The following is a 14,908-nucleotide window of genomic DNA, read 5'->3' on the forward strand; positions in this document are numbered from 1 at the left end:
TTTATTCATTTTTGCATAGTTTGTATTCGTTTTTGCATATCAATACCATCAATACCATAAACATTTATGATCCTAGTGTGTACTTTCATGGAGCTGTAGGTAATTAAAAATTTAGTGAAATACATTAGTGAACCATTAGTGTACATCTGTGTACAAACACGTGTGATACTTCTATGGTACAAGGTAGTAAAGGGTAAGCATGGTAAATGTATGAACTTGACCAGGTACAACAACACCATTGAATCAAAATGGCCACGGCTCAAGAAAACTCAGATATTATCCGCGTCATGTTATGGTCTGTTCCACGATCTGTCTCAACAAGTTTTCTCAAATGTATGACAAATGTTCCAAATTCTCAGACGTGGTATGAACCATATTGGATGGCATTTTGGTTTTCAAATTATGGCAAACATCGCCCAGGAATGGTTAGTAGGCTGCAAGATGCATGGAAAGCTAAGGGAGATCATGGTGATACAGCTAGTTTTGCTTCTGAAATATCAGGTGAAGTGCGCAATTCTCTATTGTTACATTAAGTATAGACAGTGTGAAAGAAAATATAAAAGAAGTAAAGAAAGTGTGAAAGATATATATAGAAAGAAAGTGTTAAGTAAAGAAAGTGAAGAAAGTGTGAAGTAAAGCGTAAAAGAAGGAAAGAAAAGAAAAAAGAAAGAAAGAAAGAAAGAAAGAAAGAAAGAAAGAAAGAAAGAAAGAAAGAAAGAAAGAAAGAAAGAAAGAAAGAAAAAAAGAAAGAAAAAAAAAAAAGGAATAAAGAAAGAAAGGGGGGAAAGAAACAAAGAAAGAGAAAGAAAGAAAGAAAGAAAAAAGGAAGGAATAAAGAAAGAAAGAGTGGAAAGAAACAAATTAAGAAAGAGTGAAAAAAGGAGAGAAAAAACGAAAGAAAGAAGAGACTTTATGGAGACATTTATTTGACCAGTGGTGGCATGACGATTGAATTGGAGTTTAAATGCTAGGTATTTCGTAAACAAGTTTTGACGGCTTGAGGTAGTTGTATTTCATTTACATTTGAGAGCACCGTGTGGGGGTGCGTAGACATACAAATGGGTGTTTCCCGACAAAATATTTTAACATACATCTTATCGCTTTTTGTATCTTAACTCTTCATATGTGCAAGAATTAATTTTAGATTAATTTGCAAACATTCGTTCAAAATTCACAAATTATTATAATATTTTATAAGTTTGTTAAGGTCAGTCAGACAAATGGCATACCGTAAAACCTCGTCTACAAGCATATAGAGTGTTTTTGATGAAAGCTAAATTTATCCAGCTGCCCTCCATAAACAACATAAAATAACATTATGGAGTTTGAGCAAATAAAGTACCGATACAAGCGTATACAAACAAGCATTATTGTAAGCATTATTAATCTATTGTATTGATATATTTACAGCTGGTGGAAATATATTATCGATTTTACCTAATCAGATATTTGTTAGAAGTTAATTATTATAGGAAATATAATGGAAAATGATTTAAGATTATACAACGAAGACATGTTGAATCGAATATACTGAACATCCACTAAAAAGGAAGTAGCAGGGCTTCCTTCTTATATACATAGGCAGTGTCTTTCAACCCACATCACTGTTTTGATTTTTGAAAGTGGCAGTTTTACACGATACGCTGATCAAATTATCACCGATAATATTATGTTTCATTTTATACCTAGGAGGCTACTTCGCTGGCGACAAATCTTATTCTTGGATTAAAGATCAACTAGAGTGTATACCACCCGACAACAAGAACATTGTGTTCTGCAAAGATATCAGTGCGGGATTAGAAGGAATGCATGAATACATACCAGACAGTTTCCGTCATTCGTTTCTGATTCGTCACCCGTTTAAAGTATTCGAATCATGGGAGAGAGTGACCAATCATGGAATCGAAGATGAATTGAAGCGAATGAAAATTTCTGAGCAGCCAGACTTTATTCTGCCATCAGGGCTCTTCTTCAAAGAACAGTACGAGCTTTACCAACACGTGAAAGAGCATTATGAACCAAATCCCGTAATAATTGACACAGATGACTTATTAGCTGACCCTGGTCGTTTATTGAAAGCTTATTGTCAGGCAGTAGGTATACCTTATAGCGATGAATTACTTCATTGGAAACCTGGCAGAGAATGCCTGGATCAACAATGGATGGTGGCAAAAGAACTGATCCTTACTCAAACTTTGGCCAATCCTCATGCGGAAACCTTTGCCAGTTCATGTTTTGGAAAATCTTCTAAAGTACCTAATCAAGGTGAACTTTCAGATGATGTTCGTCACTGCTCTGATGTGTGCATGGAATATTATGAAGCGATGTATGCAAACAGGTTGCAAATCTAGAATGGAAAAACAGTGGAAGAAAGATTTATGGTTTCTAACTTTTGTTAGCAACAGTTGCATCAAATAGAAAAGCATACTAACGAAGAAGAGGAAAGAGGTTTTTTTTAAAGGCAGAATACATGTGTAGCTAATTTGAGCGTACCACTCAATTATCTTTTGTGGTCTAAAACGGTGAACGAGTAAACTAATCAAAATTTAAAGTATAATTATCACTTCATAAAGCATTAAATACTATTTCGTATACGGTATTAGATTGAATTTTCTTTTTGTTCTTATTACTTTCTTTTTACCCTCTTCTTTTTTGTTCACCTTCGTCGTCTGCGCTATTTAACCGTAAATTTAAAATCTAAACCACACATTTAATAGTTCAAGAAAACCATAAATGGCAAAACAAAACGCGCGTTTTTGCAAAAAAAAAGGTAAGGAACACATTAGTCTCATCCGGCGCCGGTTCGATTCCCCTCCCTCCACAACCGTCTGCCAATCAAAACTTAAAGGCATAATGTCTGATTTGCTCCACAGCAACGCCCTCATTTTGTTTCGAATTTCTACTTTTTGCACCATTGTAATGGGCATTGGTGTACATAAATGCCCTGTGAAAGACTAAGCCTGAAGTGCTTTAATTACAGTAAAATTTAACATTTATAATAAAACCAGAGATCCCCGGTTTTATTCCCAGCTCACTGATCGAGTGCAGGATGAAGACCTCGCGTGTGTGTGTTACGGTGTGTATCATTGAATCATTGTTTCAGTCACTATAAACTGTATGCATATCGCTATTTGACGTCTTCTTTGTACATCTCATCATGCAGCTATGAGTAGCTCCGCCAATTATCATGATAATAGTACGATCGGCGAGATTATACACGCATTGTAGCCGCCGCCCGCCTTGACGTATAAACTGTGTGCATATCGCTATTCGTCTTACGCCTTGTTTGTTCGTCCTGGCTGTGTAAAACTACGCCAATATTCATGATAATATTACGAACGGCGAGTTGCTACACGCATTGCAGGCGCTGTAATGAAGTAACAATTTTCTTCGTTTTACCTCATTTGTTTGGTTCGAATGTAATCAGTAGCTATCAGTGAAAACTAACATTTAAATAGGAATCTATTATTTATGCAAATCACACATTTTTCCTTTAAAACGCCGCACACTGGGCCAGGTCAAAGAACGGAGCGCTTTACAAAAGAATATATACAGGTACATGAACCATAAACTAAAACAAACAATACAAAGCATAATATATGTCACGACAATTGGACAAAACCCTACTTTAGTGACTATCAATGTTCGAATTTATGCGATTTGGAAAGATAATGAACCTAAGAATATTTTCTGAAAATATTTCACCATTGGTTTGTTCTTAAACATGTTAAACATGGTGATATTTTTCATTATTAATCTGATTCTTATTTGGAAAATCATGATCTGGGGGTAAAATTCTATAATTTTATTTTGACAATTCCGATTCATCTCTGCTTTCACAGCTATTTGAGAAACTGTTTGTAGAATATAACAACGGGATTTGAAGAATATGAAAACCTTCAGGGAATTAAATATATTAGCTTAAACGTCCTCGAAACTAAGGAACATTTTTAACAAATTTGATCTCGAAAGATTAGATTCCCGTCGATTCCCGCCTTACAATTTTTACAGGCACCTGCAGAAAAGATTATTCTTTAGCTGCAGCTTTATGCAGTCTTCTGCAGTGGAGTCAGTTTTATGAGGCCCTGTGCCAGTAAAAATGGTCACAAAATCGTAAATTCAGGTGAAAAGATATGTACCGCGCTGCAGCGTGTACAAACATCTGTACCGAGTTCTATTAGGGAACAACCCAAAAGTTCGATGAAGCCCTATAAACGAAAGTCCTTTGGTTAGGGAGGGGGGGGGGGTTCAAAAAGCCCGATTACGAATTTAATATCAAATCTGTGAATTTTGTATTTATAATTTTAAAATTAATTCACATATTTAATATATATTAAATTCGCAGATTTAAAATTTATTTCGCGAATGTTATATTCAATTTGAAATTTAATTTCATATTTAATTCTTAAATTTAATATTTAATTCGCAGATTTAATATCTAATGCACAGATTTAATATTCGTAGATATTAATGTTATATTTGCATTTGAATTCGTAGATTTAATATTTAATTCGCAAATTGAATATTTAATTCGCAAATATTAAATTTGCAGATGTAATTTTTAATTCGCAGATTTAATATCAAATCTGCGAATTGAATATTAAATTCAAGAATTAAAAATAAAATTTGGGAATTAAAAATAAAATTTGGGAATTGAATATCAAATCTGCGAATTGAATATAAAATTCGCGAATTTATGATACATTTCGCGAATTTATGATACATTTCGCGAATTTAAATTCAAATCTGCGAAATCAATGATATCAGTGAATTATATATCATTTTAGATTTTAGATTAGATATTATAAATTCGTGAATTAAATATAAAATTCGCGAATTTAATATTAAATCTACGAATTTAGCATTTAATTCGTTACTTTATTAATATTAACTTTTTAATTTTTTGATAAATCTATAAAAAAATAATTATGTCACATATCAGCCACCGTACAGTATATATGATAGGAAATGAGGTACATCCTAACGGTACCTTATTTCTTATCATAAATAACGAACCGCTTGTCTTGGGTCACCGAAATTCCAGTGTAGTAATTGGATTCCTTGCCCCTATAATATACATAACTTTTGTTACCACTGTGTTATTAGTTTTTGAGAAAATGCAAAAATAGACGCAAATTTATCGAGGGGTGTAGTACCCCCTTAACCTATTTGTTTGAAACAATCATGTTTCAATAATTTACATAAACATATGTCTAAAATGGGCATATCATTGAAAGTTAATTTCGACCAATCAGAAAACCAATTCCTCGGGTCAAACAACCCCTAGGTGTAAAAAGCTGCAATGTTTTGTTGTAATCTTAAGGAATGGGATATTAACGTTTAGCGACCTTTTCACGTATTTTTTGTGGGAGCTGAGAGTACACCAGACATATCGAATTGCATTCTGAATACGAGGAATGTCCTTCTGATATCATCTAATTTTGATTTTTTGAAATTCGCGATATAATACAAATTTATTGATAAATATTAAAATTTGATATTTTTAAAAATTTTGATATTTAACAGTCCTCGAAGTAAACTTTATAAATCTAATGATATGTACTGAAAGTGTATGCAGCTGGGATGAAAAGCCGACGATCAATTGGAAATTTTGACCTTTCATATTGAAGATATACAAATTTTCCCCAAAAAATCTATATTCTTCGTATTCAGAATGCAATTCGATATTCCTGATGTGCTCTAATGTCCCACAAAAATACTGTCCAAACGTGCATACCCCACCCCTTAAATCTTTTAATTTGTTCCATCCTGGCCCACTGTGCGCCGTTTCATGTTGGCTATCATAATTATCTAATATGAAACAGATAGGTCATAGTCCATCTGAAGAGCCATAGTGTTAGGGCGGTTTTCGGACTTGTTTTTTCTTTCTAAACATATGATGATGATTAAGGCAGCCCCGAAAAGTTTAGTGTTAGTGTTAGGGCGGTTTTCGGACTTGTTTTTTTCTTTCTAAACATCCTCGTACGTATCATTCTTCCTTAAATTTTCTCGGTTTGTAATAAGGCGGTTCTCGAAAGCAATGGGACAGCGCTACGGCGATGCCTCAGATTCAGTATGACTCGGATGATGAATTGGATATAATATCATCACACTGCCGACGCAGCTTTTGACTATAATGATGATGCCTAGGATGATGATGACTCCGATATGATGCCTAGGATGATGATGACTCCGATAATGATGAATATGATGATGATGATGATGATGATGATGATTTCATCAAGGCAGCCCCGAAAAGTTTAGTGTTAGTGTTAGGGCGGTTTTCGGACTTGTTTTTTCTTTCTAAACATATGATGATGATTAAGGCAGCCCCGAAAAGTTTAGTGTTAGTGTTAGGGCGGTTTTCGGACTTTTTTTTTCTTTCTAAACATCCTCGTACGTTACATTCTTCCTTAAATTTTCTCGGTTTGTAATAAGGCGGTTCTCGGATGATGACTCCGATAATGATGATGATGATGATGATGATGATGATATGAATGCGGTTCTCGAAAGAAATGGCGCAGCGCGAGCCCGGAAAAGTTGAGTGTAACCGTATAGTTAAGGTGGTTGACGGATTTTTTTGCTTACAAACATCCTCGTACGTATCATTCTTCCTTAAATTTCCTTTCCACCAATTGCACAAAGCGGTTCTCGAAAGAAATGGCGCAGCGCGAGCTCGGAATTTTTGTTGCTTATAAACATCCTCCTACGTATCATTCTTCCTTAAATTTCCTTTCCACCAATTGCACAAATTGCACAAATAGCGCTTACTGGAAGCAATTCAGATATTGTCCTCATTGCTTTTATAAATTGCTGTTACGCTATTTGTACAAATTGCACACTTTCTTGCAACGGTAGGCAATTTGTGCAATTGGCTGACATAAATGGCACAAATTGCAACACCTGTGGCTATTTATGCAATTTGTAAAAATTGCTTACATACGTTGCTATTTGTGCTATTTGTACAAATTGCACACTTTTCTGCAACTGTAGGCTATTCGTGCAATTTACTGACATAAATTCCACAAATTGCAACACCTGTCGCTATTTATGCAATTTGTCCGACATAGATTGCATCAATTGCAACTATCTGTGGCTATTTATGCAATTTGTGAAAATTGCTTAAGCAACTGGCTATTTGTGCAATTTGTGCTATTTATACAAATTACACACTTTCTTGCAATTGAAGGCTATTTGTGCAATGACCAATCCTGCGCCTTTATGACAACAATCCACATCGTCAGATATTGCCTTGATTGAACATGTTGAAGACGCGGTTAACGTCGTGGGAAAGATTTTTGCCAATCAAAAACGGCTCGAAGGACGTTTTGTGAAGTTCCTCTTCAGAATCTAAAAGATTAGATATACCATAAAAACGAAGAAGTAATATCTAGAGGAGTCCTACAGAATTTTTCAGTTTTCATTTTCGATAAATTAAACAAATATGGTGTAGGCTATATAAAATTAAAATAATTACTTTATTTATTCTAAATCAGATCAATTAGGCCCTATGACGCGATATATAATGTACACGTAGTATTCAAATACTTCAAATACCGGGCTCAAATATACTTAGTACCTTTATACATAGGATGTTACAGTTTTTAGACAAAAAATATTTATTGGCATTTTAGAAATAGCCGAGTGTAAAAAGGTAATCAGGCCGGCTTTCCTAGCCTGTGCATTAAAGGGGCATTTCGTGATCCACAGCCTCGTCCCCCCACTTTCCCAAAAAAAGTTGAGATTTTTACACCACTGGCTACCTCTGGCTACATAATGTTTATGTACCAAATATTTCTTGCAGATTAATTCCTTTAGCAAAAATATCGCCAAATTTGAATTTCGTTCTGGTGCACCAGAACGAAATTGCAACCCATTGTCTATGGAGCAGTGTATTACACATTATCATGCATAACTCGCAAACGCAAAATCGGAATCAACTGAAATTTTGGAAATAAGCTTTTTATTGGATATTTAATTATAAATGTCATAAAAAGAGGATTCTAGGATCACGAAATCCTCCTTTAAGTTAGCGTTAATTTATTTTGTTTATTCTAGCAACACTGCTAGAAACTTGTCAGCGTGGTGTGCTGCGTGGAGCATGTGGAGTGCATTATGTTCATTAGGGCACAGGTATATAAATGTCAGAGGTTAATTACGTATGCGTGTAGTCACTAGTGTAGCTTAGTGTGTAGTATATGCTATAGCACATACCAGAGCCTGACAGTATGATTCACTGCCAGTGCCACGCAATTAAAGCGGCTGCTGTTGGTTTTTACGCATACAAAAATTCTGAAAGCGTCATATTATAGATATTATTAGACATCGCGTTTCTTCTATGAGAGCTTTATAGCGACTATGATACCGGAAGTTGACCTGGTAAGCTTATCCATTGTTTATCTGGAACCGTACGTGTACATATTTGTGTACAAGCACGCGTGTTGCTACCATGGTACAAGGTAAAGAGTAAGCATGGTAACTGTATGAACTTGACCGAATACAACAAAACCATTGCATCAAAATGGCCACGGCTCAAGAAAATTCAGATATTATCCGCATCATGTTATGGTCTGTTCCACGATCTGTGTCAACAAGTTTTCTCAAATGTATGACAAATGTTCCAAATTCTCAGACGTGGTATGAACCATATTGGATGGCATTTTTGTTTTCAAATCATGGTAAACATCGCCAAGGAGTAGTTGGTATGCTGCAAGATGCATGGGGAGCTAAGGGAGAGCATGGTGATACAGCTACTTTTGCTACTGAAATATCAGGTGAAGTGCGCAATTCTCTATTCTTACATTCCTAGATAATGTGAAAGAAAGTGCAAGAAAGAACGAAAAAAGAACGAAAGAACGAAAGAAAGAAAGAAAGAAAGAAAGAAAGAAAGAAAGAAAGAAAGAAAGAAAGAAAGAAAGAAAGAAAGAAAGAAAGAAAGAAAGAAAGAAAGAAAGAAAGAAAGAAAGAAAGAAAGAAAGAAAGAAAGAAAGAAAGAAAGAAAGAAAGAAAGAAAGAAAGAAAGAAAGAACTTTATGAAGACATGCTGTTGTCCAACTAATAAAAATTTCATTTATTTGACCAGTGGCGGCACGACGATTGAATTGGAGTTTCATAACTAGATATTTCATAATATAATATAATTTATACCGTATGTATAAACTAGATTTGTTGGGGAGACCAATAACATAACAAGCAAGATGGCGACTTACAGTAATGAGCATGAGCAGCACACTGTCAATCTGCAATCACAGTCTGCGGCTGCGAAGATATGCTGCTGCAAATGCACTGCTGCAGATGCAAATTGCTCAAGTATGCTAAAAATATATTGTCCTGTTTGTTTAAAAACAAACAGGACAATATATTTTTAGCATATCTGAGAGATCTGAAAGTGATTTATCGCTTCTTGCAACTTAACTCCTTTTAATTAATTGTAGATTAATTTACATACATTAGTCCAAAATTCCCAAATAATTGGAATATTCTATAAGTTTGTTTTGGTCAGTCAGACAAATGGCATACATGTGTAAACAATAGCCATTTCAAAATAGCGGGCGAAACTCAAATGATTTTGCGCTTTTTAAGGCAATGGGCCGAATGATTATTATCGCCTGATTAGCCTATATATAAATTGCCATAGGTTGGATCCATTATTAGGGCCATACTAAGTCCGAATATTCTAAGTAGAATATTCGTTCAACCAGTATTCGTAAATTCAACCTGTTTCAATGCATATTTTTCTTCCTACGAATGTGTGTTCACAGAAAATCAATTATATGTTATGTCGAATGTCTGGTGGAAATATATTATCGATTTTACGTCATCAGATATTTGTTAGAAATTTTAAAGCATTATTGGAAATAGAATGAGAAAAGATTTAAGATTCAACAACGAAGACATGTTGCATCGCATATAGATGATATACCATGTCATGCATGTACATCCTCTCAAAATAAGTAGCGGGCGGATAGTCTGTATACCTTTCTCGAGTCAGTAATTTAGATATTGCTTTTTATTCATCTCTAAATGTAATAATGAGAAAGAAATGAAATGATGCAAGGAATCCAGCGAGCATAACAGATTCCTGGACACATTAAGGGATCTGGAATGAGCGTTTCGACAGTATTTTTTGTGGGACATGGGAGCACATCAGACATATCGAATTGCATTCTGAATACGAAGAATGTCTTTCTGATATCAAATAATTTTCATTTTTGAAATTCACGATGTAATACAAATTTTATGACAAATTATTAAAATTTGATATTTTTCACATTTTCGATATATAACAGTCCTCGAAGTAAATTTTATAAATCTAATGACATATTTTAAAGTGTATGTAGCTGGGAGGAAAAGCCGACGATCAATTGAAAATTTTGACCTTTCATATTGAAGATATGGATTTTTTTCCCAAAAGACCTATTTTTTTGGTGTTTTGAGGAAAAAAATCTGTATCTTCAAAACGAAAGGTCAAAATTTTCAATTGATCGTCGGTTTTTCATCCCACCTACATACACTTTAAATATAAATCATCAGATTTATAAAGTTTACTTCGAGTACTGTTAAATATCAAAAATATCAATTTTTAATCATTTGCCATAAAATGTGTATTACATTGCGAATTTCAAAAATCAAAATTATTTGATATCAGAAGGACATTCTTCGTATTCAGAATGCAATTCGATATGTATGATGTGCTCTAATGTCCCAAAAGAAATACTGTCCAAACGTTCATACCCCACCCCTTAACAGTTTTTGAGAAAATCTCAAAATTTGATTTGACTTTACTGACTCGAGGACGGTATACGGACTATAGGTATATTTGTCCCAGCTAAATTGGATTGCCCGTGCTCACCGCCTTCATTATACTAGGCAGTGTTTTTCAACCCACATCACTGCTTTGATATTTTAATGTGGTAGTTTTAATCAAATTTTCACCGATTATATTGTATATACTTTCCTTCTAGGAGGCTACTTCGCTGGTGACAAATCTTATTCTTGGATTAAAAATCAACTAAAGTGTATACCACCCGACAACAAGAAGATTGTGTTCTGCAAAGATATCAGTGCGGGATTAGAAGGAATGTATGAATACATACCAGACAGTTTCCGTCATACGTTTCTGATTCGTCACCCGTTTAAAGTACTCGAATCATGGGAGAAAATGATCAATCGTGGAATCGAAGATGAATTGAAGCGAATGAAAATTTCTGAGCAGCCAGAATTTTTTCTGCCACAAGGGCTCTTCTTCAAAGAACAGTACGAGCTTTACCAACACGTGAAAGAGCATTATGAACCAAATCCCGTAATTATTGACACTGATGACTTATTGGCGGACCCCGGTCGTGTATTGAAAGCTTATTGTCAGGCAGTAGGTATACCTTACACCGATGACTTACTTCAGTGGAGACCTGGCAGAGAATGCATGGATCAACAATGGATGATAGCCAAGGAACAGATCATTGCTCAAAATCTTGGCAATACACACGCGGAAACTTTTAGGAGTACATGTTTTGGAAAACCTACGAAAGTACCTGACCGTGATGAACTTTCAGATGATGTTCGTCACTGCTCTGATGTATGCATTGAATATTATGAAGCAATGTATGCAAACAGGTTGCAAGTTTAGAAGGGATTTCTAAACTTGAGCTTGGCCGATTAACATGAGCTTGGCCGATTAACATAGTTAATGTAAACCAGCCTTGAATCTTAAAATGTTGGCCCATGTGATTTCCTAGACACGTGATATGTCAATCAGTAATCAGACTTACCAATTGGAGTCATTAGTGCATTTACTGCCCCACAGTCGTAGTCAATTGGGATTTCTTAACCTACTTATAAAATCAATTATTCATGCCTGGATCCAAATCATAAGTATTATATCTGATTAGTGCAGATTGATGCTTATTAATTGTCATTTGTATTCTCGATTATTTATCTTTGTTAATTAACATCTGTTTTTTAAGCATTTAAAATGCTGATATTTATCTGTTAGAATTCAATATTATTTGAATATAATTCTACTACGCAGAAGGGCGTCACACAGCCGAATTTCACACCACCCGATTTAGCTAGATTTCGGAGCTCTCTACACTTCAAAGTCACGTAAGTTTATATACCATACATTTATATATCAACTTGACGTAGGGAAACAAGTAAAATACAGAATAGACAATTGGGGGGGACAAAACAGCAAAAGTAGGCATAAGAAGTAGGCAAAGTTCGATAGCCAAAAATTACAAGTTCAAAGGCCCATAGAAGTGCTAAACCGGCAAACATAACTAGGATCAATGGGAATACAAAAGTGCACTAGAACAAGTGATGAAAATCACTGTGCATATAAACAAACACGATAAACCAAAGAATCAGTGTAGGCACAAAAATAGGCAAAGTTCGATGGCCAAAAATGGACAATTCCAGAGCCCACAAAAGTGTCAGAAAAACAGTACAAAGTACACTGGAAGTGAAAAAAAAATCACTGTGGAGATAGCAGACAAACAAAACCAAACAGACGAAAAAACTACGCTACATCGTAACATCCTATGACGTCATTCTGTTAATCTCATGACGTCATCAGTGAGAGATATCGGAAATAGACCAAAATATAAAAAAAATGAGAAAACCGTTTCTTAAGTCGATCATGCTTTTTATGATAAGCATAAATGCTTACCTATAGATGCTGTATTTATTGAGTTATCGTGTACCTAACCGAGAAAATGAACATTGAAATAAAAGCCGTTGAAGTTTAAAGTGGTCACATTTTGCACTTTGATCGAAGGTCACAGGAGAATGCGGCAGTTCTCGTTTTTCTACCTTACATTACGCAAACATCGGGTAAATCCACAGCCCCTTGAGAAGTTTGGGCGAAATCTATTCATATCTTGATGTTTAAATCGGGGGAAAGAACTTGAAAAAAAATCACATTTATCAGCTAAAACGGAGCCATTTGACCGCTAGGTTTTTGTGAAATCAGTGCTTCCGCGGTGCTTCCATAAGATGCGCCGCGCATGCAGATAAGCGTTGCGTATGCGTAGCATATCTGTGCGTTAACAAATTGCGAGACTACAAAACGCGATGCGTTGTTGCGCGCGTGTACCCCGATGGTTCAACAAAGATTTTATTTCCTTTTAAATTGCGGAAACGAGTGAAATAGTGAAATAAAATCCATAAAATAGAGCAGTTGGAGTTAACAAATCTGGATTTTCTTTCCTTGTATTTATAAAAAACATAACAAAGTAAATACATTTCAAAAAAGCTCAATTTCGCGAAAGAAACAATGTCTAGAGTACACAGCCACGTTAAGGGTTAAACTAGTTGTGGTTTAAAGCTTATAATCAGGTTTGACTTAAAGGTTTGAACAGCTATTGCTTAATCCTTTAAACAGTGCCAAGTTTAAAGTTTTTAAGCTTATGTTTAAATATTCTTTAATCAGCGAATTATAGTGTATGAATGGGCTATGAGGGGGAGTATGAATATCAAATGGAATGAACCCCGGGAATGAACATATAAGTCAGTTCCATTTAAATTTCATACACCCTCTAAGATAGATTCAACCTGAATCTTCAACTGAGGGATGGTGAGTTTCAAATGGAGCTGTCAATATGTTCATTCCATTTGAAATTCATACTCCCTTTGAAGATAGTTCCAAAATCTTCCACAGGGGTAGTGTGGATTTTAAATGGAATAGCCCAATTCTTGTACAAACTTCCTGGGTACAACTTAAAGCGTACCAGTAAAAAGGGAACATTTTATATGGCGTTCCTTGCATGTCAGACACGAAATTAACTCATTATTTTAATACCTTATGTTACTCATTTTTATATCCAGATGGTTACTGGGCTGCAGCCAAGTCTTATTCTTGGCTTAAAGATCAACTAGAAAACGTGCCACCGGACAATAAGAATATCACCTTTTGCAAAGATTTCGCTCTGGGATATTAGAGCGAATGTACGAATACATCTCAGGCGGTTTCGTCATACGTTTCTGATCCGTCATCACTATACAGTTTTCGAATCATGGAAGGGATTATAAATCGTGGAATAAAAAACGAACCGAAACTGATGAAAATAACTGAGCTGCCAGAATTTTACTGCCATCAGGGATGTTATTCAAGGAACAGTACGATCTTTTACCAACATGTGAAAGAACATTATGAACCAGACTCGGTGATTATTGACACAGATGACTTATTGGTGGACCCGGTCGTGTATTGAAAGCGTATCGTCATGAAGTAGGTATTCCTTATAGCGATGAATTACTTCAGTGGAAACAAGGCAGAGAATGTATGGACCAACAATGGATGATAGCCAAAGAACAAATTATACTTCAAAACATGGCAAATTTCCACATAGAAACTTTTGCAAGTACATGTTTAGGAAAACCTACACAATTACCTGAGCAAGATGACCTTTCAGATGATGTTCTTCACTGCTCTGATATGCATGGACTATTATGATGCAATGTATGCAAACAAATTGCAAGTTTAGAATGGAAATGGAGGAACAGAAACAGAACAGATGGACAAGAGCACGAAGTATTTTGAACTTTCCTTAAAAGGAATCGGATTGGAACGTTTGCACAGTATTTTAATGAGATCCAAGAGCACATCAGACACACAAAATCACATTCTGCATTTTGAACACGAGTAATGTTCTTCTGATATCAAATAATTTGCTTTTTTTTAACATTCTATATAATAAAATTTGTATGGCAAATTATTAAAAATTGACATTTTTGATATTTAACAGTCCTCGAAGTAAACTTTATCAATCTAATAATATGTACTTAATAGAATTAAATTTCTATTAAATCTGAATTTTGTGAGGATCGGTTTCATCACTTTGCTAAATTTTCTATTTCTTATGCATTATATAAAATGTTCCATTTCTTATGTATTGTATTACAAACCCAA

The 14,908-nt window shown here is 34.9% G+C and overlaps 2 protein-coding genes across 2 annotated transcripts; both read left to right on the forward strand.

Annotated features, from left to right (window-relative positions):
- The first annotated feature begins 187 nt into the window (after nt 1–187).
- Nucleotides 188–2,590, forward strand: LOC140149896 (uncharacterized). Its single transcript, XM_072171914.1, has 2 exons — nt 188–501; nt 1,690–2,590. Exons 1-2 carry the CDS (start codon nt 249–251, stop codon nt 2,349–2,351), a joined length of 915 nt encoding a protein of 304 aa, XP_072028015.1. The 5' UTR covers nt 188–248; the 3' UTR covers nt 2,352–2,590.
- A 5,795-nt stretch (nt 2,591–8,385) lies between these two features.
- On the forward strand, nt 8,386–14,636 carry LOC140151161 (uncharacterized). The gene is made up of 3 exons (XM_072173381.1): nt 8,386–8,774; nt 10,965–12,102; nt 13,825–14,636. Exons 1-2 carry the CDS (start codon nt 8,522–8,524, stop codon nt 11,624–11,626), a joined length of 915 nt encoding a protein of 304 aa, XP_072029482.1. The 5' UTR covers nt 8,386–8,521; the 3' UTR covers nt 11,627–12,102; nt 13,825–14,636.
- The last annotated feature ends 272 nt before the right edge of the window (nt 14,637–14,908 follow it).

The sequence above is a fragment of the Amphiura filiformis genome, chromosome 4, assembly GCF_039555335.1.
Source record: "Amphiura filiformis chromosome 4, Afil_fr2py, whole genome shotgun sequence".
Taxonomy (NCBI): Eukaryota; Metazoa; Echinodermata; class Ophiuroidea; order Amphilepidida; family Amphiuridae; genus Amphiura; species Amphiura filiformis.

Excerpts from the sequence above, each read along its gene's own strand:
- LOC140149896 (XM_072171914.1), top strand. The coding sequence starts at position 249 with ATGGCCACGGCTCAAGAAAACTCAGATATTATCCGCGTCATGTTATGG. Across the intron at positions 502-1,689 it reads TTTTGCTTCTGAAATATCAG|GAGGCTACTTCGCTGGCGAC; the intron begins GTGAAGTGCGCA and ends TTTTATACCTAG.
- LOC140151161 (XM_072173381.1), top strand. The coding sequence starts at position 8,522 with ATGGCCACGGCTCAAGAAAATTCAGATATTATCCGCATCATGTTATGG. Across the intron at positions 8,775-10,964 it reads TTTTGCTACTGAAATATCAG|GAGGCTACTTCGCTGGTGAC; the intron begins GTGAAGTGCGCA and ends CTTTCCTTCTAG.